This window comes from Seriola aureovittata, chromosome 21, assembly GCF_021018895.1.
Source record: "Seriola aureovittata isolate HTS-2021-v1 ecotype China chromosome 21, ASM2101889v1, whole genome shotgun sequence".
NCBI classification, from domain to species: domain Eukaryota; kingdom Metazoa; phylum Chordata; class Actinopteri; order Carangiformes; family Carangidae; genus Seriola; species Seriola aureovittata.
The window spans coordinates 1,811,900-1,839,743 of NC_079384.1; the positions used below are offsets into that span (position 1 = coordinate 1,811,900).

General features: G+C 44.7%; 1 protein-coding gene across 2 annotated transcripts in view; it reads right to left on the reverse strand.

The window, feature by feature from the left end:
- Positions 1-8,420: 8,420 nt before the first annotated feature.
- The window catches only part of dnah9 (dynein, axonemal, heavy chain 9), a 129,564-nt gene continuing 110,140 nt past the window's right edge, over positions 8,421-27,844 (reverse strand). For both annotated transcript variants that reach the window (XM_056366696.1, XM_056366695.1), the window contains 8 exons: positions 27,071-27,298; positions 22,190-22,381; positions 21,868-22,059; positions 18,364-18,534; positions 14,301-14,483; positions 12,238-12,491; positions 11,979-12,114; positions 8,421-10,226 (listed from right to left, as the gene is read on the reverse strand). In XM_056366696.1, coding sequence (XP_056222671.1) covers positions 9,999-10,226; positions 11,979-12,114; positions 12,238-12,491; positions 14,301-14,483; positions 18,364-18,534; positions 21,868-22,059; positions 22,190-22,381; positions 27,071-27,298 — 1,584 coding nt within the window. In that variant the 3' untranslated portion in view covers positions 8,421-9,998. The remainder of the gene's footprint in view (positions 10,227-11,978; positions 12,115-12,237; positions 12,492-14,300; positions 14,484-18,363; positions 18,535-21,867; positions 22,060-22,189; positions 22,382-27,070; positions 27,299-27,844) is intronic.

The following is a 27,844-nucleotide window of genomic DNA, read 5'->3' on the forward strand; positions in this document are numbered from 1 at the left end:
GCCTGAACTTTTCACATTAAATATCTAATTATAGAAACTTTTAATGAGTCGATCTGTACGACATATGACAAAGTCAAAAGATGACCACCAAGATGAAAAACATTTCTTTTAATTCATTATGAGTTTAACTTGTAAACATAAACGTGTTGTAAACTTGTACCTCGGTGGTAAACTGGCCCTAATGTCAAACTGATGACTTGTTGTTTCTCGAACACAAGACAAGAAACGCACATAAAGACACATTTCATAAAAAAGAAAAAAACATACCCAGGTCATCTGGGTATTATTGATCCAGCTGCGATCTGCTAACAAGACTTAAAGGTTAACACTAACCCCATAAATAAGAAATAAATAATATAATAATAAAATAAAGACCCATTAGACCTGTTTCTTTTTCCCGAAATATTAATGTATCCACATCATCTGCTTTTATTTTGAAAGCCACAGTGACAGAGAGACAGGACGTCACACGTGCACCGTTACATCGCTTGTCGAGACACGAAACAACGGTTATATTCAACCACGACGTCAGACTCACTCTCACTTTTCAACCAATTTCAGCGTCGACATCTAGACGTGCTCTGACCTCACTTACAGGAAGTCCACCAATCTTAAACATGACGCTGTAGTTTCAGTGTAAAATGGTAAAATTACAGGTCATGATGACTGTGTTGAGTCTGACGGAGAAACCATGTGTACACACTTTATACATCTCAGGCTCAGAGACACGGGTTTCTACAGATTTATAAAACAAAGCTGGGGGCGTGCACATTGAAAAGCAAGGGGATGCACAACAAGGGCGTACAGCTGCATGATGGGAAGTGTAGTTTGACCCACAGGGACTAAAAGGATATGTTGTGCTCTGCTGCTGCGACACATTATCTGACAGTACGTCACGTGTCTGACCGACAGCCTCAGCACCATGTACGGCGCCGCCGTTAGCCGGGGCCCTGCTTCAATCTGACATCTGAATTAATATGGTTGACTCTGATACTGGTCAGTGCAATTTCAGACCTGCTTTAAATTCATGGAGGTCCATGGGTGTGAACGACAATTCTCACAGCAAACAACGGAGCCTGCAATTCTACTCCTCCACAAACACACCAGAGAAAAAAAAAGAGAGAAAGGAGAAGAAAAAGAGAAGCGGAATAAGTTTGGGTTTCCAATTTACACTGATCCTCTAGCCCATCACCATTTAAATGAAAATATGAGTCTGCAATCAAACAGAATCTATGTACGGGAGAGCAGCTGAAGCGTGAGAGGCAAGATGGCAGCTGGAGGAAACTGACCGGGAACAGGGCTTTCCATTAAATAATCAGCAGCTTTCCACATCTCATAAGACACAACAATGTATTTCATTACCGCCTCCTCCACTTTTAATACAAACACGATGCAGGGGCAGATGGCTTATTGTGCTGCTTAAAAATTTAGCTTGCACTCTGTTTCCTTCTCCGTTCCTCTCGTTTCTGGTCTCCACTTGAAATACAACAGTGAAGTTTCCCAGTGACATTCAGAGAAGATGCAGCTCGTTATGACCTCGATTTTATCTAGAAAATCTTTTAAAATGAGAAGCATTTGTTCCACTGTGAGACTGTTTTTTTTTACCTCGCAAAAGGTCAGAAGACGATGATAGCGGTCCGTCCGGACACACAGGCGTCTGCAGTTTAGTTCAAGTGCATCATTTCTTCTGTCTCTTGAGCTCAGGCGTCAAACGTTTGTCTCTTTCACTTTCTCTTGACTTCCTCAACCACTTCTACCTGCTGCACTTCAGAAAGCTCCATCCCTTTACTGCAACACACACACACACACACACACACACACACACACACACACACACACACACACACACACACACACACACACACACACACACGACTCGTATCATAAAGTGCCAATTGACATAAGAAAGCAGAGGTGCAGGACGGACGTCGTCCTCCGTCAGCTCCAGTGTCTCGAGGAGTGAATCACTCTGGAGCCACAGAAGAGGAATGAACCTGAGCAGAGGCTGCAAACTAAACCGGAGTTAGCTCACTTCAGCCAGAGCTTTGGTTTCAGCAGAGGAGGCCACACAGAGACATAAAAAACCTCTATACAATCTAGGGCCGGACAATTAATTGAAATATAATCAAAATCGGAAAATGACCAAGTTTTTGCTGAAGGTAAAATGTGCGTTGTTAGCACCATAAGCTCCAGCTACAGATCAGATTCTCCAGATGTAAAGGAAACATCACAAAATCACAATTTTTTTAATCTCAATATAATCCAGGTAACCTGATAACAAAAAGTGCTTTCTATAATAATCTAAAATGCTACTAATGTATGCTAATGTCCAATTCTAGTTTTTATTCACTGTAAATAAAACTATAGCCGACATGAGAGGGTGGAAGAACTTTTTTCAGCCCTTAGAAAAAAAGTCTCCAGGTCCAATGAAGCTCCAGCAAAGCAGGACAGACTGTCCTTTGCCTGGGAGGCAAAACTCAGGGCAGGAACGTCCTCAAGTCACCTGCTGCACCAACAGCTCCTGTAGCTGAAGGTAACTCAGAGGAGAGAGACATGTCCTCCTGTCCCCAGTGGAAATCACATCCTTGCACCTCAACATTGAGTTGATTGTCTGTCCCCTGTGCCTGACCATGAACACATCCTGTTCTCTCATGCTGCTCATTCCACCTTAAAACTACAGAGGAGCAGTGATGTCACAGGAAAGGTAATAAAGCATTTCCTTCATTTCATTTTTTAATAGGCATTAAAAACATGATTTATTAATGAACGATTAATCCATCAATAAATACTTCAGATTTAAAAATGGATTTACACAAACAGCATAAAACACTCATTAAATAAACCATTTATAAATACAGTTAATAATTCATGGATAAATAATAGAAATTCATTTCCTTTTTCCATTAGCTTTTCCTTTTCCTATTAGCTTATCCATTAGCTTAGTCATTTAGCTTCTCCTGTTAGCCTCTCCATTCAGTGCTGATAAAACTAGGCTAAAACAATCCCAATTATGTAACAAGCTCTCTGATTGGTTGGAGCTAACCAGTCACCAGCACTGAAGGCCCAGAGTGTCACAGACAGGCTAAAAGGAGAAGCTAAATGACTACGCTAATCGATTAGCTAATAGGAAAAGGAAAAGCAGCTGAAAAAAGGAAATGTAAATTGAAAAAAAAAAATCCTTTTCAAATTCTATTATTTATTCATGAATTATTAAATGCATGTATAAATGGTTTATTTAATTAGTGTTTATACTGTTTTTGTAAATCCATTTATAGATCTTAAATATTTATTGATGGATTTATCGTTCATTTATAAATTCTTTTTTAAAAATTTGAAATGAAGGAAATGCCTTATTGCTCCTCCATATAAACCAGCCTGATGCAGTTGATCACTCAGGGACGTGAAACTTCACACCAGCAACAGGAAGGTTAAAAATAAAGGTTATATAGATAAACAGGAGGTAGAAACTAAAAACAGGTGTGTGTGAGTTGTTCAGGTGGAGATGTGGTGACCCCAAAAAATTACATTAAATAAAATAGAGGTATTTTTAAAATCAAGAACAATGACATTGGAAACCTCACAGAGCTTTTTGCTTCGGCACTATTATCTCTTAAACAATAATTCCTATGAAGACTGTCGACAGCGTCTTCCATTGAATATTCAGAGTGTTGTTTTTAATTGAAATATTAAATGAAAGAAAACAAAAAAAAAATAATTGCACACTGATCTTTTAAATACATCTAAAATCTAATTAAAGACAGGCTTTGATGACAGGATTTCAATAGGATGTCATTGAATTAAAAATGCAGAACCAGACAAAACATGATAACTGATACTATACTGGTCACAAAAACCTCAGTGTGTGTTATTACACAGGTGCCAGCTTGAATGTGGATGGAGATAATCGTTGCCATTATGAGTCACAGTAAGCTGCTAACACGCAGTAGGTGCTGTTGCTGGGACTAGTTTCTGCCTGACTGCTCAGAATCGTGCCCTAAACCGCCGTCCTCTCCCGGCTTATCTCCCTGCATGCAGGACCCAATCCCAGTTATTTGTGATAATCCACAGATTGTAGGCAGCTAACAGACATTTGTTTCACGACAGATGCCAGATTCAGATAAACATTTAATTAGCAACTCATCAGCTCTGTCAAAGCTAATTACCCCAGTCTCCAGCCCTCGCCAAAAACTGCTCCTCTCGCAGTTGGTCTGCACAGCAGCTGAGTGAGCGAGCTGGCTGCGGCGGGAAACCAGGAGCGAGGAGCCAGAGGCTGCACACAGCCGAGGCCCTCGCATTGTACCGGGATTGTGAGCGGCTAATCCAGCTATTCTGCCACAGCCGAGCATTATGGGTCAGCGCAGTGGGCAGAGGGGGTTAGATAGAATTACAGGCTGAGACAACATGGTGCTATTTATCAGCAGCGGACACGCCTGTTGTGAAAACGCTTTCAGTTGCTACGACAGCACATTTCTCAGCGCTCAGCGGGAGTGTGAAGTCAATTTTAGGACGGGAGGTGGACACTCAAGTGGGTTTCTGGGAAGTGTAGGAGAGGAGAGACGGATTAGGAACAAAGGTGACAACTGAGAGGAAGATAAACCTGCGTTTCCTCCACCGGGATAATTAGCTCGTCCTCCTGTCAGCTGGTTATTTTGAAGGTTTATGTCAAACGTGAAAATTGGAGTGTGAGAGAGATGGAAAGAAAAAAAGGCGGGAATTCAACGCATCATCTCCATGGTTATTAGTCAATTTGAGCCCTGCAATCACATTATGACATCTCACTGAAATACATATCACACACACCGAGGCATCCCTACAGCATTCACATTCAGAGCATCTCTGGACTGACCTGTAACCTAGCAACCGCCTGACGTACCACACAAGCAGATGATTAAAGGTACCTTCTTTTCCATTCCAAGCATGCAACTCCCCCCTCCATCCCCTCACCCCCACTCCCCCCTTTGACTCCAGCATTCTCCTCTCAGTAGCATGCCAACACCACTCATATTACTTACAAATATGAAATATGAAATATGAAATCTCCATGCTGTTTTTAGCCTTTTTGAGACCGGGGGTCTGCGGCTGCCGCAGTCTGTCTGCAGAGCCCCATCATTACCTGCTCCGGAGAGCTGTGAGGCATCCGGCATCTCACGTCACATCAGAGCAGGGGCTGATCTCCAGGGGCGGTTGGAGGACGCTTTGGGTCTCTGGGTCTGCACCACTGCTCCATGAGCAGGGAGGAACGACGTGCAGGCCGACGCCAGTGATTGTGAATCACTGCATTTGAAAGTCTGTTAGCCTGCTCTAAATGTTAGCATGCCCGGCTGAGATCAATAAATGCGTGGTGTTTCTAAAGTCAATGAGTAAATCGTGTTGATAATCGTGATCTCAATGTTGATCAAAATAATCGTGATTAGGATTTTTGCCATAATCGAGCAGCGCTAGTATTTTGTGGGATTACACATTAGAAAAAACCCAATTTATGACACGTACACGTCTATATCAGAGCTGAGACTAACAGTCTATCCTCCACCATGACCCAAGAAGCATCAAAAACACCATTCCTCATGTTCACAGTCTCTTTCTCTTAAAACAATAAAACATACCAGACAAACAATAAAGCAGAAGTCTAACCTGTGTGTTTGTCCAGGTATGTTTTGATCCAGACTCGGTCAGTCCATGTGTTTGGTCCATACTGAACTACAGTCTCTCAGATACTGGACGGACCGTCATGAAATGTGGTACAGACGTCCACACGGCCCCCGGAGCGCTGAAACCTACCGACTTTGACAAACCCAAGACTTTTACTCTTACACTACAAGTCTCCATGAAATATGATGCAAACATTCATGTTCTCTCCCTGGACGAACTGTAATAACTTTGATGATCTCCTCACATTTTCCTCTAACCACATCATCAGGTCAACATTTCAATTAGTCTGGGCTCTACAGGACTCAGGAGTTCAAACACAAACCACACTGTTCCCACTGAGTCCAGCTGTGGCATCTCTCTACTGGCTCTATTTAATGAAGGCATAAAATACTGACAATAATAATAATAATAATAATGACAACAGCTATTATTGTTATTACAATAGATTTATATGTCCAGCAGTTTGATTTGCAAACACACATATCTGCAAAACTAAAGACATTCCTATCAGCTGTACTTGTGTTCAGAGCTAATGTGCAAATGTCAGGATGCTAATATGCTAATGTGCTATGATGGTGGACATAATAAACATTAAAACCACAGCTCATTTTACACATGTGAAAAAAACTTGTTAACATCTGTTTTTTTGTCAGCAATGTAAAAGAGAACAATGAGCATCAGCTCCCGGGTCAGGTGACTGAAGCGGTCCCGGGTATGTATCGGCTCCGCTCTGATTAGCAGTGACGTAAACGTGACACTCACACATCTCCGCCCTTTTACCGAGCTGTGAACACACCTGTCACCTGCCCAGCACGGTGCGGTTTAACCAGAAGGACATACCTTCCTCTGACAGTGAGCTGCACCCCCCCCGGAGATACGTTTTTAAAACACGCAACCACCGACCGAGCAGAAACCCGGGGATTAGACGGATCCATGTTGCTAGCTGAGGCAGCTAACAGCTAACTGTCCAAACCCTGGTGGCCCGCGACCAGTTTAAAGCTCGTGTGAAACAGCTCAGCAACACACACACAGATATAAATGCTTAAACTTTAGCTACACATCGTTAGCTCACATAGATTCTCCACAATTCAAGTGATAACCATGAAACTGTTACACAACAGTATAATTCAGATTTACCAGCATCGGATAACCAGCAAGGGTAGAAACGGCGGTGACTCCCTACCTTTGTAAACATCGTGAAATCCGATTCTCTGTGTGTTCCTCAGTTGTTTATATTCCTTAAGTCCACAAGAGTCCAACAATCAAAAGAATCAACAGGGTTTTGCATAAAAAATATTCCAAGTTGTGAATATTGTCATGTGGAGTCCACTGGAGAAACTGTCCTATCAGTTCACTCCATGTTGTAACTGCTGTTTGTCTGACTGACTGTCTGAGGTCCTGACCTGCTAGCTTAAACCTCTGGCCAGAAAATGGTAAAACTCAGCTCAGTCCTGGGCTAGGGCTAGGGAGGTGACTTTTGGCCCCACCCACAATAAATCAAAATGTGATTGGTCAATTCACCTGCCACTTTCTAAACAAACACACCTTCTGTTGTTATGTACTAACCAATAAGGGAGCCAGTAACCCTTTCATGTCTGAAGCAAACTATTGAATAAAAGATCAAATACCACATTTATATAACATTTTATACCATTAAACTTTGGCATGCTCACACTAACTGGGAGTATGGTAACATGCTAAAGGTAGCATTCACCTCAAAGCACGGCTGTGCCCAACTACAGCCTCATAGAGCTGCTAGCATATTCGTCCCTCTACAGTAAATGTCCAAACAGAGCTAAGATTGAAAGAATAATCCTTTGATTGTATTTTTATTTATAATATTTGCCTATCTGGCTGTTCAGCACGGCTGCTCCTCTATATCCATGTCTTATATATGGGGCATAAACTGGACTTTTTGCCTGGCACATGTAGCTTAGCCTCAGTTTTTTTGCATGAGAACGTGTGTATCTGTCATTAAGAACCATTAGAGTGTTTTTATTTTAAAACAGCAAAAGTGTCAACTGCAGAGGGAGTTTCCAACCAACTCTTTGACAGACATGACCTTGAAATGAGAAGTTTTTGTTTACTTGTGTGTGAAGTATCAGACCCATTGTTTAAAAATGAATATGGTTGGGGCTTAGGTCAGTTACATGGGTTAGTAATATTTCATCACTTCACAACATCACAACATTTCTGTAGCACCACTGCTGCAGTAATGGGTGGAATATTTCTTCTGTGCAGAGCCATCCTTTAGTTGCATGGGCACTATATGTGTGCACGCATAGAATCTGTTTTCATAATGTCACCTGAAGGTGTAATTTGGCAATTCTCTATATACTGCCTCACCATCACTGTGCTCCTCCTCCTCATGCCTCTATGTCTCTGAGCGCATTGTTAAAGCTCACCAACAACCAGAAAAAGGAGACGCCAGGGAACCTGGGCTGAGACAGGAAGAAAGAGGGAGGGAGACATTTTTAGAGCTGGGTTCTACTGTAGTGTGTGTGTGCCTCTACTGTACATGTTGAGGGATCCATGAGACTCCGCACTTTCTGCTTTGGAGGGTTTATTTAATCTCAAATGTTGGGGGGAGAAGAAGAAAGGAGTGGAGTGGAGGGAGGAGGAGGAGAGGGGGACAGAGTTGGTCTAAAAACTTGGAAAAGAAGAGGCAGGACTGGGAGACTGGAAATGGGAGATAGGGGAATGACTGCAAATTGACACTAAAATGGGACTTAATGTGGAGTATGTGAAAATAAACCACATGCACAATCTGGAACGACAAGATAAAACATCTTTATTCTGCAAGATTTTTGGAAGAAAGTAAGAATTAATGAAAAATTATTCCCACACATATAAAAAATATCCTGTATATGATCAAATGATGGTGTTATTAGAAAATGTGTACATGGTGTAGGTTGTTCTACAGATTTGGAGTCAGCTAAAAAGTGTGAAATCTCCCAATAGTTAAATTTATTCTGTGATATTCCCCAATGAGCTACAGATTTATAACACCTCCTCATAAAGTGACTCACAGATACATGATATTACTAGAAGTTTTCCACAAACGCATACACATAATTAGCATTTTAATGACTTGGAAGCAGCAGTTCAAAGTCTACAGAGCAGCCATGGATGATTCTAACACATTACAACCAGTGAAGGCTCAGAAACCAGCATTCAAAGACCATTTTACATCATGGACTCCTCAAACCCACAAGCATCCGAGATGAACTACAAGACAAGAGAGGCTGATTTTTTCTGTGGAAAGTCAGTTTTGCTCACTCGCTTCTGTTTCTGAGATTTTACTCTGGAGATGTGATGTGTCACTTTCTGTGGGTGGAGAGAGATTTTCCTGCCACTGGACATGACACCAGAAATTCACTCGGGCAAACAGACACAGTCCACAAGATGTCTATTTGTGGAGATCAGATCCACTTTAATTATGCAATAAAATATATGTAGTTCTGCCAGGACTTCACCAAGTGTGAGTTTAAAATGGAACAATGTAGATTTTAAAGCAGCGCTTATTGTGGCCACAAGTGGAAATGACAGGATTATGGAGCACGACTGTCATTTCCAAAGCTTTGTTTTTCTCAGAATCATTTGAAAAACGATCTGCATTGATTTGAAACAAAATACACTCAGGAAAACTAGAATCACCACGTCGTGGTCGTATCCTTCCGCCAATCAGACTAGTTCCAGGTTACATCCCTGTTTATCCAGAGAAGTCTTGTAATAAGTGTAAAAAGTGTTTTCTGAGGTCACAGTGACCTTGACCTTTGACCCCCAATCTAATCAGTTCATCCTTGAGTCGTAGTGAATGTCTGTCCCAACCTTGAAGAAGTTCTATCAAGCTCCTGCTCTGACTGTCGCCGACGTGGAGGAATAAAAATAATCAAGATGAACAAATCCTACCATGTTAGCAGTAGCAGCTAACATGGTAAGGCTGCTAGCAGCTAGTAGCAGCTAGAAAGGCAACCAAAAAGTGGCCTGCTGACGTTCAGCTGTCTCCATCCATCATGTGACCTGTGGTTTGTAGGTTGTAGTCCCTCAAGATTCTCCAAAGTGCGATGGGACCAAAAGTAGTGCACGAGAGATGTAATATTATCACGAGTAGTTTGCTAACATTAGTTAACAAACATAAGCTATGGGTCATATCGTAGCAACAAAAGCCCTGAGTGTTTTAAATGGAGAAAGTTCATTTTATTATGAACAAATTTAAGTTTTCATTTGTACCAGGAAGACTGTCACTAACATCATCTTGCTTAAAAATATTTGGTCCAAATGGGATTCGAACGCTTGGCCCTGTTGGCACCATCACCATATCCACAATAACAACATCGAAGCTCCTGCTAGATCTGCAGCAGCAAGGCCACCCCAGCTAAGGTCCACCTGGAGGGGTTCTCTTTGGTCTTCAGGTTGAAGGTCCACACGTACGTGGGTCCCCTCTGACGGGTCTTGTAGACGGGACACTGGTAGACGTTCCTGCTCTCCTGTTTGTCCACCGGGATGGCTCTGATGAAGATGACTGGCATGGTCGGGGTGAGCTCCTTCAGCCGGGCGTCTACAATCATGCCAGTCTGACAGAGAGAGACAGAATGGGGGGGGGGGACAAGCCAGTCAACTACAGACAGAAACATAATCACAGATCTGAGGGTGTTAGTTATTACAGTTATAAATTTGTTTCAGGCCCAATGAAAACTTCATCCAGATGCTGTATGTGCCAGTGAGGCTCAAGTATGATGAAAAACTAGAACCACCTCTTCGTGGTCGTATCCCTCCGCCACTCAGACTAGTTCCAGGTCACATCCCTGTTTATCCAGAGTCAGAGAAAATATGAACCATTTGTGTGAAATTGCTGCGTGAGGTGTTGAGTTATGGCTAAAAAAAGTGTTTTGTGAGGTCACACTGCTCCTGACCTTTGACCTTTAGCCGCCAAAATCTAATCAGTTCATCCTTGACTCCCAGTTCCTTCATGGCGTTACTGAGATATCGTGTCTACAGGACTGGGACGGACAACCTGAAAACAAACTGTCGCCGGCGCAGAGGAATAAAAATAAAAAAATAGACGTTTAACTTCTCACGTTTGGCACCGGCGACGTCAGACTTTGAGTTTGCTGAACACAGTCCTGCGTCGCCCTTGAAAAATGGTGAAAGTCTGAGTGGAAGTCAAGCTGCCCTGCCTCAGAATACTCTCTCTGTAAACACGCTGAAACAGAGTGGTCTGTCTCATTAATTAATCCTCCTACACTTAGCGCCTGACAAACAGAGGTTTCTCCATGCATGCACAGTGACTTTAAGGAATGAATGTAAATCCTGACGACTTTGGAAAAGCTCAGAGGACGAAGCTCTAATTGTATCTGCGACTGCTATAAAACTTTAAAGACGTGTTAAATACCAACAACTTTACGTCTGAATGTGCGTCGTATCTTAAAGCACAACATTTGGCTCAGTCGGAGTCAGTCTGAATGAGTTTAATGAGACTCTGTGACTGCTGTAACAGAGCCGCTTTTATTGTTTCATCTCTCAACATATGGAGAGTAAAAACGTATGTGACCGAGCCGCAGTAAGTGGCGTCCATCGCATAAACACACGAGCTTCCCCTGTGCGTTCCCATCACGTCCACTCAGCAGCACACGAGGTGTTTATCATGTACAGTATCTCTTTGATGTCTGAAGTACACGGCTCATTAATATAGATGAGTAGCTTTATCATAAATCTTTCACTTTTATTGCTGCGTCCAGATGGAGCGCGGCGTTCTCCTCTGTTCACACTCGGCTTCTCCTCGCCAGTGGCACAGGACTGGCCTTGGGGCCGAGAGGAGGAGGGGGAGGGGTTGTGAGGAAAAGCTGCCCTGCCCGTCTGTCTGTCTGTCTGTCTGTCTGTCTGTCTGTCTGTCTGTCTGTCTGCATCTCCCAACTTTAATGAAGGAAAAAGAAAAAGGAGCCACTCCTCTAAAGGGTGTTCCAAGTGTTCAAGTGCAAAGTCTGCATATTCTCTAATTAAGAAGTCTGCAGGGATGCTCCTTGAAAGCCGGGTGCGTATACAGTAGCTGTATGTATGTAGATAGATAGAGCCCCGGGAAGCTGAGTAATGCACTGTGCTCCGAGAGCTGAACGCAGGCAGGATGCAAAGGAGAAAATTAAACCACAAAGGGAACGTGGAAGCCTTTTAGGGGAGAAATATGGAAGTTACTTTACTGGACTCCGTTCGGAGGTGAGCTCATCTATCATCCGTTTTCAGGAGCGGTGTGTCGAAGGAAGATTTCTGTGCGAGGTTCTTGTGACTCAAAGTGTGGACACCGTTTCCTAATCAGTGAGTAACTGGTGTACCTGAGTGTCCCAGCGCGCCCCCTCCATGTACAGCCCGTGCACATACGCGCCTTCACGAGGCGGCGAACTGAAGTCCTCACGGTTCTTCTTGGTGACGTCACACTGCAGACCCATGCTGTCCAGAGGCCACTCGTTCCTGTCTCACACACACACACACACACACACACACACACACACACACACACACACACACACGTCACACCAGGCGGTTTCCATCACAACCTACACGTGTGCTGCCCTCATGAAAAGCCGGCGCTACCTTCGAGCCATCGCCTGCATGATGGCTGTGAGGAAGGACTGGGGGTTGAAGAAGCCGGCCAGCCACACGGCAGAGGGCAGGACGAAGTCCGTCGACCAGGCGTCCAGCTCCTTGATCCGGGCCAGCAGGTCGGTGAACCACAGGGCCAGGCCGGACATGGACGGGTACGCGCGCTTGGTCCAGTTCTCCGGAACCATGTCCAGGAAAATGGCGCTCTGAAGGTTCTCCATGTCACTGGTCATGGTCAGCTCTCCCTGAGGACAGAAAACAACATCTCACATCCCGCTGAAATCATTCATTTTGACGTCAAAGTAATTTTCTGATGAATTGTTAATATTCTTTATTGCTGGCAGAAAGAAGAAAAGATCTTTGGAGATCAGTGATGAGCTCACGGTTGATTTCAGAGACGAACTCATGAAGCTCTCGTGGAACAATTTACTCTGACAGAGTTTAAATAGGAGCGATGCAGCACAGTTAATTAACTACCACAGCATCTTCTGTATCTGACGCTCTGGCCCGTCACCGGGGGAAACGTCAGCCTGGACACCAGCTCCGTGGTCAACGCATGAACCCCTCTCTGCTCTACGTCTGAGCTGCAGCCGCCATGAACATCAGATGTCATTCTTTTATAAAATCAAAACCTAATGTTCGCTGAGGTTCACGTCAGGAGAGGCACTATGAACCACACTGCTGAGTTTCAAAAAGTCTCAGTTTGAGGCACTTGAAAACTCACAAAATACTAAAATATTTGTATTTGTGAGTTTGAAGTTGAAGCTGAGACGTATCGTGAATGGGACAGACGCACCAAAAACAAAGGGATGAGTAACTGACAGATGTGTGAGTCGTTTCATTTCAGTTCAGTTGAACATAAACTTCCTCACTGCTGTAATTAGACTTTCCCAGTGTTTGCTGTACTTTGATGAACAGACTGTGTGTAGATATTAGAAGAGTCTGTTGTATAGTTTGGCTTCCCTCCTCTTTCTGATCGTCTGATAACATCTATTTTAATTAAACTGACTGTTCGTCGGGTTTCTACACAACTTCTCCACAAACAGCCGGAGTTTAACGTGTCTCTTCCTGTTTGTCTCTGCAGCTGAACTGCGGAGGTGACACCTCCCGGCTGCATCAGGTGTTGAACGGTAACAAACTGCTGACGCATACACAAACACGACGACAGGCGCTCCACGCCAGATAAGGAAACATGTTGTAAGATAGCAGAGAGACGCCGGCACCGAGGAGTAATGAGACAGGGTGAAAACAGTGGTGTCCTTCCCCCGCTGATACTGCAGCTGATGCGTGGCTGATGTACAGATACGTATGTGTGACAGTCATAACGATTCTTTATAAGGTTGATATGGTTCTCCAGATTTATGGTGAACCTTTCACCTTCCCGGCCTCCTCGGTGTGATCTGATGTGTCGGTTCAGCCGCAGCACACTCCACCAGCTCACCAAGGCTAACACTCTCACGGCTCCTATTTATTCCACTATAAAGACAAAATATGATTCCATTTGCTGCTACAATAGTCGACATGGCGTTTAAATCACTGGGCCGATTTATTGAGGCTTGTAGCGTCGGGGAGATCGAATCCTCATAACTCCTGACAAACGCTTTTACTCATTTCTTTTCTCTTCGTTTGTTGCTAACACACGACTCAGTCAGGCTCGACACACAGAGCAGAGACGGCTCGTTCCTTTCTGCCTCTGTCTGAGTCACTCTTAAGACTGGGCTTCTCATAAACAACAGAGGAAGAGAAGAGCTTCACTTCTGCAGGAAGACTAATGCGGCGGCCGAGTCGGAGCAGAGAGCATCGCAGGACGAGGGGAACGGAGGGACAGTTCACTTCCAGTTTGTTGGTTTTACATGGACGGTATTCGGCTGTGAGCTGCGACCCCGCCGGGTCAGAGGTTCTCAGGAGGATTCAGGTTCAGGTTCCTGGGAGTCTCTGGATGTAATACACATGGTGATTCCACAGGCAAACTTTCTGTTTTAGTCCTAAAAGTGCTTCGTCCATGTGTCGTCCCCCTCCCCCCCGACCTCCTCCGCCAGCATCAGTCTCCTCACCTTCAGTCCCAGGCCGAGCTCTCGGAGCGAGCGTCTGATCTCCTGGGTGAGGAGGTTCATGCGCTCACACTCCTGCAGCGCCACCACCTGGTAGGGAGTCCTCTCCTCCGCCTTCCCCAGCAGCTCGCTCATGTTGAACTCCTCCGGCAGCTTCTCCACGATCTCCTCCAACATGGCGCGCACCTGATGACATGTGAAGGGAACGATGAGTCAGTGAGCGAGTGAGCTGACAGCAGAAACATGTCGTCTGATCCATCTCACCGCTACAATCACAGAAACACAGGGAGGGAGAGAACGCTCGTTAAATCAAAGACTGATGAGACATGGGTGCGATCTGTGTCAGATAAACTCGCAGCTATGACGCTGACAGCCTGAGAAACTGTTACAGTTTGAAACCGACAGTCCATGAATATTCATCAAGATATATTCTGCAGTGGCAGCTCTTTGTTTTCAATAACAGTCTAATCCCTCCAGAAAATCAATGCTCACATCATATTTTTGTGGGTAAGTGATGAAAGCTAATGTCTGTGTCAACATTTTCCCAAGGCAGCCGGCATTAGCGATCAATCAGCGGATTAGGTGCCGAACAAAGGATATGAGGTCATCATATCTATGGATTTTTCAGTTCAAATATCTGATCTGGGTTTGGCAGCTGCTGAGCTCACTGAATACAAAGTGGGTCTCATCGGTGCGGCCTGCGAGGCTGTCATCTGTTAGGACAGGAGTATCCAGGCTTCTGAGCCAGAAAGGTCACACATCACAATACATCACACACACACACACACACACACACACACACACACACACACACACACACACACACACACACACACACACACACACACACACACACACACAGGCTAAGATGTTTGATATTAGAGGGCTAAACAAGACTTACTTCAGTAAACCGGCTTATTTTCAGGAATCTCCTTTTCTTCAAGGAGGTTTAAATGAGCCAAGCTCAGTTACCATGGTAACCTTCCTGATCAGCTTAGTCCAGAGGCTGACAGTGAGAAGCCTGTCTTGAACAAACCTGACAATCTGAACAAGGATTACGTTTTTTCCTACAAAGAGCTGATGAAACCTGATCATTCATCACTTTGAAACGAGGTCATGTGTTTGTTGCAGCGACACAGAGAACTTCAGAAAACACAAAGAAAAGAACAAGAGAAAACATCTTCATCAATGTGACAACACACGTGCACACACATCACAAGCAAGTGCACAAACACGCTGCAAGTATCACAGACGACAACGGACGTGTTTCCAGGGGACACAGATCTATGTTTTAATAAACCAAACCCCTGACGAGCAGCCGTCTTCATCACTCACAAAGCATTGGACAACCAGTCAACACTCGTGCGTCAGCGCGTCATCACTTCCTGGAAACACTTCCGTCACCGTCTGTGCCACTTCTATTTGCCCGTGTTGTTGAGGTGCAGTGTGTTGAGCTCTCAGGGCCACCGTAGTTTGTAGTGGTGTTTCCAAAATCAGCAGCATGAACATTCAGTGACAACAGTCACAGTCTCAGTCGACAACATGGAGATTAAAATCAACACAAAAAGCTGCTGGTAGATTTTAAAAAGGAAATATGATCAAGTTAAAACAGGAAGAGAATTCATCACATGGAAACTGAGACGCTTCCTAAAGACACTCACTCAGGCCACCACCGCGACCTCTGACCTGGGTCTGCTGAGGTAATCACAGTGTTTCCGCTCAGATTTTATTGTGAAAGTCCTGACTGGAAATGACAGTTGTCTCTGGGCAGTTATTTATTTTATCAGCTGCTATATGTAGGTATTTTAATTTGAAAGTCCAGTCACTGCCCCGGCTTGTCCCACCTCCTGAAAGGGCAGATCATACGATAAAGAAAGGTCGTCACATCGCCCTCCTCTACTGGTCGTGATTTGTGTTTGCACATAACATCTACTGGTTTTACTGGTGAGGGATGTCACACTGGAAAGAACCATCCTAAGTGTAACCACGCTTCCTGCACACTGAGGCCCTAATCCAAACAAAGATGGCTGCCGGTGGCCTCCTGGATCAGACACAGATTTCAGAAGAGAAATAAAAAGAGAAGCCTGTAACATAAGTCACAGTTTGCTGCTGCTTTCAAGCCACACTGAGCATTAATGACTTCTCAACACAGCTAACACTCAGACTACCAAGACCCTTATTTATGATATTAAAAAAGTGCCACTTGCTCCGTGGAGGGAGTGCACTCTCTCTGACAGAATATTTGTTTGAGCTTTTACACTCAAATAAGCTTCGTCTCAGAGCGCCACTGAACCAGAAGACGCACCACAAAATGCCATCCCTGTAAAAATCACCCTGGTCGCTGTCAGAGGCCCCAAACAGTTGGTCTGCAATTTATTTTCAAATGAGCGTGCAGCAGCTACAGGAAATGTCACCTGTTGTCATCATGTATTTACGATGCGGCGCCGGTTCACAGAGTTTATAGTGAGACAGTCGACTTGGTGGAAGGTTTGGGTTTGAGTATCAGCTCTGAACGTCTCCTTCTGTTCGAGGGGCCGTCACATGAGAATCAATCAGATGCTTAAACCTCACTCACATGCAAGTGGGTTTATTAGAACAAATTGTTCAAACCCACAGAACCTGATTTTATATTCTATTGTGGCTCTAATGTTTCCGGAGACACTGAAACTGTCAGAGTCAATTTTGGGTAAATGTGTATAAAGTGCTGTGGTAGAGGCATTCAGATTCTTTACCTACATAAAGCAGCAATACAAGAGTCTAAAAATACTCTATTACAGCTCAAAGACCTGCATTTAAATTCCTACTTTCATTTCTGTCTAAATATTATCAGCAAAATCTACTTAAATCATACAATCAGATGTTCCCTGTGACTTTATTGGACATTATAACATCGTTAAAACTGATGAATCACCGTGGAAGCAGCATTTTACTGAGTTAGATTTGACTACTTTATACACAGTTAACTTATTTAACCCAGTGGTTCTAATAAACCCACGTTTAAGCATCTAATTGATTCTGATGTGACGTTCCTCTTTGAAGAAGAGCCCCAAGCTGGCTAACTTTTAGCATTGCTGTGGAGTACATCACAACAATGCTAACGTGGGCTAATGGTTGTTGTTGGATGGTTTTTGTTGGCTCTCGTTCACAGAGTAACTTTATTCAGTTGTGTTTCATGAAGGGAGGGGCGGAGATACTGCGGCTGATGAAGCGTCTGTTTTGGTCTCTACTGCGACATTTAGTGACGACTGTTTACAGAACCTTTAATATTTAACAATGCATTGTATTTCATTAGCTTATTATATGTTTGTAATATAATATCTTAATCCAAAAATAGTAGTAGTAACTGCCAAGTAGTAAAAGTACCTGGGTTAAGGGTTAAGCAATTCAAACAAATCTAATGAATAGTGATGGAGCACAGTCCAGATTTCCTCCCAGGTCTGGAATGAGTTATGTATGGACTCCAGATGGAAGCAGAATTATGGGCTGTTTTTGTTTTATTTTATGGCCAAAGAAACATGTGAAACATCACTCATCACTTGTCCACATACTGTTTGTTTTATGGTTTGAGCAAGAGCCATTATTTCCATTCAAGGACAATCCGAAGTGTGTTTGTGACCTCAGCGACAACCAACACCTCTGGAATTAACCGGAACATAGACTTATATAACTTCTCCCAGATACTAAATAAATCCGGCCAATACTTGGGCCACATGCTTGTTTTCTTCTGGCCCAGTATAAGCTTGGTTCCACGCACCATGATTGTCAGATGCTACTTCCACATCTGGACCAATAACTAGCGCACGCACAGAAACAGCCTGAATCTGCCCAGATGTGGACGTACATTGGACAGATTGGGCTGAGGACCCGGGCAGATGTTGGGCCAGAAGTTTCATTTTGTATCCGAAAGTCGGGAAATCCCTGCAGCCAAGTTCCAAAGTCTGATGGAAAACCTTCCCAGAGGAGTGGAAGCTATTGCAGCAGGTTAATTCCACATCTTCTCGGCCGTGATTTGTACAAAAGAGCTATGAATAGATATATTGTATGATCTCAAAGTCTTCCTCTTTACCTTCTCCTCCCGCGTCGTCCCGCCGCCCTCGCCGGCTCCTCCGTCCCTCGGCTGCATCTCCAGCACCGTGCGGAAAAGCTTCTCGGAGGTCTGCGTGAGGAAGCCGATCTCAGCGTTGGGATGAAGGCCGTACAGGTAGGGAGACTCGGCAGGTAGGGTGTCGTCGATGTACTGGAGCAGAAGGAACCGTGTCAGAACTGTGTTTTAGCATTAACCCACATTCATCGTTTCTTTTTCAACTTCACAAAAGGTGTAATAAAGGTCGTGCGGCAACTTTCTCACCTGAATAGAACAATATTTTAACTCCAACGCTAAATCTCACCCAGATTATTTTAAATGAACAGCATGAAGATTGGCAACTCCAATTACTTCCTGACTAAAAAGTAGCAGGGTCTTTTAAAGTTCTGCTGACAAAGGACAAGAATGGAACCATATAAATGACGGGATATTTCTGGGTGAGATTCAAACACTCAGGATCAATTGACACACTGCTAATGACCATAACAAGGGGAAGGAAATGTGGCATTTTCCATCTGCTGGTCCATAATGAATATCAATGCTTTTAAGTTAGTGCAGATGAAAGTGGAAGCTCGATTCAGACAGGCTGCTTTTTGTGGGGCACTTAAACTAAATAAAAAAAAAAAGCTCTTCTAATCATAATGTCCTGATGAAAGTTTTGATGGGAAATATGTTGGCCTTTAATACAGGAACACTTTGTAGTCATCCCGTTTGATCTCCTCTGTACTTTGCTGGCTAACTTCTTCGTCTAACTGATTGCATACACCTGCATATCGTTGAAAGAGGAGTAAAACTGCTGAGTCACGGTTCTTCTTCGTGTCTCTCCTCTGCTGAAATACACTGAGTTTCTCTCCAGATGGTTGTGAGGGAGGCGATGGCCTAACAGACCCCCCCCCCCAGCCGCCCCCCGCCCCGGGGGACCCACAGGCATTTACAGCCCCTGTTCTACAGCCAAATCTTGGCCGCTCCGCTCCCAGTATGGTTGTGCGGTGACAGGCGAATGTGGAGACGCCGCAGCTCTTCCCAGCGGAGCCGCTGTGACAGTCAGTTTGTGCTGCTGAGCAGCGCCGAGAACGAGGGGGAGATGTAAATACAAGTCGGACTCGCCCGCACCGTCTGGACCCCCCGAGGAACTCATTCATATCAATGTTGGCAGTTGTCAGTTTTTTTTTTTTTTGTTTTTTTTAAGGAGACACCAGTGGAACTAGAATCAGCTCCTCGTGGTCGTATCCCTCCGCCGCTCAGGCTCGTTTCAGAATACATCCCTGTTTATCCAGAGTCAGAGAAGTCTTGAGTTGTGGCTAAAAAAGTGTTCACACCGACCTTGACCTTTGACCTTTGACCACCAAAAATCGAATCAGTTCGTACTTGAGTCAAAGTGAATGTTTGTGCAAAATTTGAAGAAATTCCCTCGAGGTGTGACTGAGATATCGTATCCAAAGGAAGCAAATGGACGGACGGACATATTGAAAACAACACGGCTCCGGCTCTGACTGTCGATAAATAATGTGTGTGTGTGTGTGTGTGTGTGTGTGTGTGTGTGAGAGAGAGAGTGCAGTTTGAGCTGCAGCGGTCGACACAAGAACTTGCCTGGTTTCTGATTTCGGCCTGTCAATCAACGCTGATGTTAAATGATAAATGACAATATACGACAAGCAAGGTGAGGCGGGCGGAGGTGAAGCGGGCGGAGGTGAGGCAGCGGCCTGATAGCGCCAGCAGCTGTCACAGTTTGTGTCTCAAGTGCTCTGAAGCAAAGTCAGGCTCAGTCGTGTCAACATTATTAACAGGGATGAGGCTGATGTCAGGAAGACGCTGCTGGATTCGTTTTCATACGTTCATTGTGTTGTCACAGCTAGAGATGGAAGTTCAGGCTGGATGATGACACCAGGAAGTGTCAGATTGTTGTTTTCTATAAGGTATATGTGGGGGCTGCTGGGGAACTACTGCACATTCAAAGTACTGTCACAGAAAAAGTCCTGTCGTAAATCATTGTGTATTTTATTTGTTTTACATTTCCATCATTACAAAATCTATATTAGTGATTTGTTCAAACAACACTGGCATCAAATGCTCCGGCAAGTTCAGTTCATCTCAAACTTTTTCATTCTCTTTGCTCTTTCCTGTCGTTCGCCTCTTCTTGTCAGGACGTGTTGTACGAAACTATGTGTTTACTTTTGTTAATATCGCAGCTTGAGTTCTACAGATAATAAAATGCAAAATAAGTTGTTGTGTCATGTGTACATAATGAGAATAGAATAGAACCCCCCCCCCCCGAAATAAAGGCCTGCAGCTCCAGACACAGTAAATGAACCCCGAGTAAAGACTGTTTACACTACCGGAGCAGGACACAGGTAAATATGACGTCACATCAGCGACTCTTATACGGGACTCAGCTCTAACCTGTGTGGAGCTCTCTAATCTAATGGATGCGCTGCTTGTTGTTTATCCTAAGGCATTCTGGGATAGGAAAGTTTCTGAACAGATTGCATGGCTACCATCACACAAATCTACAGTTTATCGTGCATGTATATAAATATTTTGTGTCTCCATGACTCATCCAGTTTTGAATTTCATGCGTTTCAGCTCTCCCTGTTAGATGACTTCATTATCTCTGTTTTCTAACAGTCAAGTTGCCAGTAAGTAAGACTTACTGACAAACTCTTTCCACCCACAGCTCCACCTCTGAGAACTATTCATATAACTCAAACTACAATCTGTTATGTCCCAGGGAGCCATATGGGAGGAGTTTTATTGTTATTGATTTAGCTCTGAATTGTAGAACTCTACACTCAACACTGGAGAAAGAAAAACCTTTTAATTATAGCGATTCAATTATGGCAATATTAAACCTCCATTAATTTGCTGGAGGCCACACACAGGCTCCTTGGGGACCCCTGGTGGTCCGGAGACAAAACCCAGAGACGTGATATCTTAATATTTTTATTCCTCTGCGCCGGCGACAGTCAGAGCCGGACGCAAGTTGTTTTTGGGTCGTCCGTCCGTCCATCACGTTCTTATGGACACGGTATCTCAGTAACACCTTGACGGAATTTCTTTACATTTGGCACAATCGTTCAGTTGGACTCAAGGACAAACTGATTTGATTTTGGTGGTCAAAGGTCAAAGGTCAAGGTCACAGTGACCTCACAAAACACTTTTTTTTTGCCCTGTGAACGCAATCTCTCCGTAACGCCTCGAGGGAATTTTGTCACATTTTGCACAAATGTTCAATTGGACTCAAAGGTCAAAGGTCAGTGTGACCTCAAGACTTTGGTTAAATGGTTTTATGACTCTGGATAAATGTAATTTGAAACTGCTCTGAGTGGCGGAGGGATACGACCGCGAAGAGGTGAGTCTAGTTTTGCATCTACATGTATTTACTACCTGAATTCACCACTTTTCTATTGGGTCCTTTCTGTTGCTGGAATAACTTTATTTAACGTGTCATGCAGTGGAACAGCAGGTAATGATGCGAGTGTGGCTCACCTGGTGGTAGCTGTTATAGTCCATGTTTCCAGGTAAAGGGAAGCCAGGCGCCAAGCACAGCTCTCCCTCCATCATCTCCGGCTTGATAAACTCCTCCAGGTAGGTCCGACACAGACGGCGGTCCCAGTCGTCTGTGATGTGACCCCCGTACATGATCTCACCAAACAGGTAGCGCAGGTCGTCATATGGCACCTGGGGATTAGAGACGGAGGGGATGTGGGCCTGTGCTGTTTAGCTGAGGTCACATGTGTTTAGATTTTCAATTAAGATGGGCTTTGTAATCCTTTGCACGGGAATAAAAGAGAAACAGCAGCAGGTTTACCTTAGGATTGGCCTCCAGATAGTTGTAGAGGACGTTGATGGAGATGGTGAGGTCTCCCGTGTTAAAGGGGTACGATCTGTTCCAGCCTTGAGGACCAAACTTCCTCCTCTCCGCCACAACAGCGTGGAAGTAGCAGAGAGCGAACAAAATGCTCTTAAACTCGTTCTCTCGCGCGCACATCTCCAGCGTGTCCTGGAAAACAAAAACACGCCGACGCCGTGTTGCAGGTAAAAAGTTGTGACAGTTGGTCCTGTGATATGTTTTATTTTGTTAGGTCCCTAGCGGTGTGGCGCGCTCACACACACACACACACACACACACACACACACACACACACACACACACACGCAATGAGATGACTAGATGGCAATAAACCCAAAGATGAGATTCCCTTTTAATTGTCACGACTTGTCAGACGCTCTCAGCCTCCAGCCGTCTCCGGGGCTCATTATTCCAGACAGGCAAATAAAAAAAAACTGGATATAAATGGCATTGTAATCTCAGGGGGGAGAGGCGGTTAAATAAGCACGCCAATAACCCCTGTGAAAATAGGAAGGCTAAATTCTCTTTATTCCAGCATGTGTTATTGTGAGAGCCACGGTGAAGGCCTTTCACTCTCCTGGCTGCCGGGCCCTGGGGAGCTGACTCCTGCGATGCACACACATACATACACACACACACACACACACACACACACTCACACACACACACACACTCACACACACACACACACACACACACACACACACACACACACACACACACACACACACACACACACACACACACACACACACACACACACACACAGCCTTTCGGAGGTTTAGTTAATATTCTGCACAGTACTCCTCTGCTCAAAACAGCTGAGAGAGATGCATAGCCTCCCTATTCATGACCTGTGGGCTGGAGAGAAACAACATGCAGAGAGGAAGACACACACACACACACACACACACACACACACACACACACACACACACACACACACACACACACACTTCAACATCTATAAACCGACGAGAGGTTTGAGACTGAACAACCTGAACATTCAACAGATTTAAGATCGGATTAATTGATCAGCGTCAAAAAAAAAAAGAAAAAATTTGAAAATCAATCAAATCTTATTTCAAAACAGAATGATAAACTCATGAGCTCAGTAAAAACATGCGCCCAGCAGACTCCATCTTGGTGTGTGGGGATGGAAATGGGCGGTGGAGCTGTACACGTCTCCCAGTGAAAAGGTCAAGAGGAAAGAAACTGTCATTTCTCTGGCTTAGCGTTGGCTTTAGCCGCGCGGGTGGGCTATTACAGAGAGTTAGCCTTACATTGATTAGCTTTCACTGAGTACACATGACTGGAATATTCTCTCCACGCTTTCCTCAGTGGGACCCTCCCCGCGGCTCTGCGTAAGGCGAGGCTCGCAGCCGACGCTGCACTTATCAGGCAGATAGGCATCGGCAAACTAAGGATCGTGGAAATGGACTGGGAGGAAGCCGAGCACTCAGGTAATGGTGCGGAGGAAGATGCATTGGCAGCGAAGCACTGGGGTAATGGTGAGGCTTAGATAGAGATGAGGAACTGATAAGGTAAAGAAAAGGCGGGAGAGGCCACTGATCCATTCTGAGTGCGGAGCCCGCAGGACGATATTGTCTGGCCACTCGCTGATAACAAACACAAAAAACATGGTGAATTGACTTTGTTATGATCTCCATCCTCATGTAACACCCCCGTCTCCCTGCAGATTGTAACCCACACAAACTTTTAGCGTTAGCATGTGCTGCGCTCACATCTGCCCTCCCACAGGTCAGAGGCAATTCCAGGGCGAGTGAGAGGTGACTGCAGCCATCTGCTGGCTGCTGCATTTCTGCAAATTGGCAACTTGATGAGAAATCTGGAGCAAAAAATTGGCATGTGTTGTTTTCAACTGCCACTCACAGCAGAAAGAGAGTGTGAGGTCTTTGGAGGAAGGAGGCATGCGTCGACTGGAAGTATCAGTTGCTCTCATGTACGGCTGGAAAACTGTCACATCTTAAGTGCTGATATCATCCAATTCCAACTGATAAACCATCACAGATTTTTCAGAACTTTCTTCTGGCCTTTTTCTCCATTAGTTTATGAGTAAAACTGAAAAGATTTCAACACGAAATCGTGTCATGGGACCTTTTTTTCAATCATTATAAAATCCTTAAAGTTTCTCTCTATGTTTGAAGCTCTGTAAAAATCCTCTGCTGTGATTCATATTTAGTTTCACGTTTTCACACATTAAACTGGGTCTTACTTCCTGGTTGATAAATCTGCATCAGGCCTTAAGCCCCGCCCACCACCTGCTGGCTCCAGGTGGACAGGTGAAAGAGCAGAGAGCATCAAGATGGTGAGAGGAGGAAACATCAGAGAGACTCAGCCTCATGTTTGAGCCTGACTTGGAGTCAGACCCAGACTCAGAGGAGGAGTCTGTTGGATCAGAACCAGAGACTAGCAGACGGATCAGAACCGTTAGCACAGTTAGCATCTTTTATTTGTTTATGTTGTTTGTTAGCTTGTAACGGTCAGTGGCTGACACAGTGTTAGCAGTTGTGCTAATGCTAACTCTCTCTCTCTGTACTGACAAGGTTTCAGGTGCATTAGCCCCGCCCCCCCATCCCCACCAGCTGACAGGATTGGTTCCTGAGGTCTGTGACGTATGAAACCCTGAATCTGTGTTTATGAGACTGTGATTGGTTCACTGCAGGTCAAGGTGTAAACACTCAGTGATGGAGTTGATGATTATTTCATCATCATGTGTCTGTATTATATAAAAACATCATATGGACTTCAACAAGTTAAAAAACTCTTGTCTCTATCACGTGTTTTCTTCTACTGAAGTTAGCATGCTAACAGCTAGCCCCAGCCCGTCTTGTCACTTCCTGTTAGCGACTCACTGCGGCCTCCAGTCGGTCCTGAAGACGCAGCCGCTCAGAGACAATCACCACCACCTGCTCCTGACAGGAAACTACATTCAGCAGCAGAGAAATCTTACAAGCAGCTAACTAACTAACATGCATCAGAGGTGAACTGCATTGTGGGTGTGAAAAAGCCAAGCTGTAAAACTACAAGCTCCAAACTGTACCTCCACACCGTAACACGAGACGTATCCTGAGGTAAATGCAGGTAAGCATCACAGGTAAATGTATTTATTGTCATGGTTTGCTATGGCAGACACCTTTTGTTAGTTTTGTTTGGACTTTTCGCACTTCCTGTTTTATTTTGTAATTGGTTTCCTTGTGTGTCAGTGTTTTTGCTTCCTGTCTTGGTCCTGTTTCTGTGTGGTGATTGTCTGCCCCGCCCTAATGTGTTTCACCTGTGTGCAATCACCCTCGCCTCCTTTGTCTATATAGTCTTTGTGCTCCCCTTTGTCTGGGTCGGTTCATCTGTTGTCTCGGGGTTTTTCCTTTAGCCTGTTCATCCATGGTTTCCCCTCAAGCTGTTCAAGTCTGGTTTGTCTTCGGCCTTTTCATGTTACCTGTTCATGTTACCTGTTGTGGTTCCCTGTGCTTGTGTTAGTTTAATAAACCTGTCTGCACTGTCTCCCATGTGTTGGCTGCATTTGGGTTCAGCCTTACCCCTCAAACCCTGACAACCCTGATAGTTGTGACATTTATCCTGCAGTATGGCCCCTGTCAGAGAGTTGTAATAAATTATATACAGTGGCTTCAGAGACAAGTCACAGCCCTTCATTTCTTCCACAATTCATTATGTTGTAGATTTAGATTAAAATGGATAAACTCGCCATTTTTGCCCATCAGTCTACGATCAATAACCCACGATGACAAAGTGAAAGTGCTCCGGGTCACAGTAGTGCTGAAAGGTGAACCGTCACTCCAGTCTTAGGTCACAAGCGCTGAATCTTGATGCTGCCACCGTCATGCTTCGCTTCATCTTCTTCCTCCTGCTCTCAGAGGCCTTTAAATGTCATTTGACAAACTCCAGCAGGATGAAATATAAGGCTAACACTTTGACTCACGGCGGCTTCTGTCTCGTCTCTCCACCACAAAGACCTGACTGATGGAGAGATGGTCGTCCATCTCTGACTGAAGCTCTGTCACAGGGGCCGCCAGGTTCCCGGTCACTTACTCAGGTTGGACAAACAGCCAGACTTCTTCCACTTCATGATTACTGATGCCACTGTTCTCCTGGTGCCTCTCTCAGAGCTTTAGAAACCTCGTTTTAAACCTCTGCCCTGAACTCACCACAGCTTCATCCTGTTGGTCTACAGACGGTTCAGCGGACTTCCTGTCTGGGTTTTTGTCTTGGTTTTTGTCTGCAGCTTACTTATGATATTATCACCCAGTAAAGTAGTTGAGGTGAAGTTGGTCACAAACTGTTACCTATTGACAAAGCCAGTAGATTAGAGTAACATCTATTTGACGTCTATTTTGGTCTCCACCAACCTCCTGAGAAAAACCTGACACCTTTGTCACGACGCATGATTTCATCAACTGTACAGATCGGATCATACGACTCTTTACTTCATGAGCTCATCTTATATTTCCTGTCAAATCTCTCAAAGTTTGCTTCTGAAATAACCTGAAGCTTCGCTGGAAACTGTTTGGAAAAAGGGCAGGAACTTTCAGAAAAATGCTTGTCAGCTGATTGGACGAACCATGTGTCTATCATATGACATAATAGGAGAGCGCCGAAGAGGAAACTTCTGACGAGCTTTGAGAGCTAGTTGGTGGACGCTTCTCGTCGTCTTTCCAGGGGACTAAAAGTCACTTCTCCGTAGCCTCCAGTAGCTCCTCCCTCACAGGACTCTGATTGGTCCAAACCACTGAATGTAAAAGTAGTGTAGTACCAGAGGAAGAGTTAATCATTGCCAGACGACCTCAGACCTCAGAGTCTTACCTGGGTGAAGTTGTCCAGGGCCTTATGCAGGTTGGCGTGCATCCCAGTAGGAGGTTCATTGGTGATCTTGATGGAGTTCTCCAGGATGCCCTGTGGGATGATGTGGCCCTCGGGGGTGGAGGACGGCTCAGCGCTGACAAACACTCTGAAGCCCTCGTGGCTCCCCTCGGCGTGCTGCTCCAGAAGTTTCTCCAAAGTGCCGAGCCAGCGAGCCACCAGGTGGATGTTCTGCAGGGAGGGGGCAGCAGGAAATTACATGTTATGGGCGGGGGACAGGCCGGGGAGAGGCTGGAGAGCCTAAACTCCAACCCGAGAATGTTTTCTGTTGGATATCTGTGAACGTCTGGGCTTTAATGGATAACACATAATAGCTTAATTAGATACTCGATGCTGGAATTGCCTGTATAATTTATTTTTGTAATGACAACTAGCAAAAAGGAGCAATTAAAATGTTGCATATTCTCCTCTCTTCGCTGTGACTTTGATGTGGCACCAAATTAAACGGTACACAGCACTCGAAACCCATTTCCAGGTTGCTGACATTATGCGTCCGTTCTCCGGCGTAACTTCAGCCCCACTTTTCTGCACATTCATCTCTCGGAGCTGCGCGGACATCGGAGCCGACTTGTACTATCACACAAGCATGGATGAGCTCAATTTTCCATCTCGACTGTCCTGACACTTACAGGATATCCTGTGAATGATAAGAGTCAGCCAAGCCCCCCCACGTCTCACCATGCAGCACTGCCCATTCCCTAAATCTAATTACAGCAC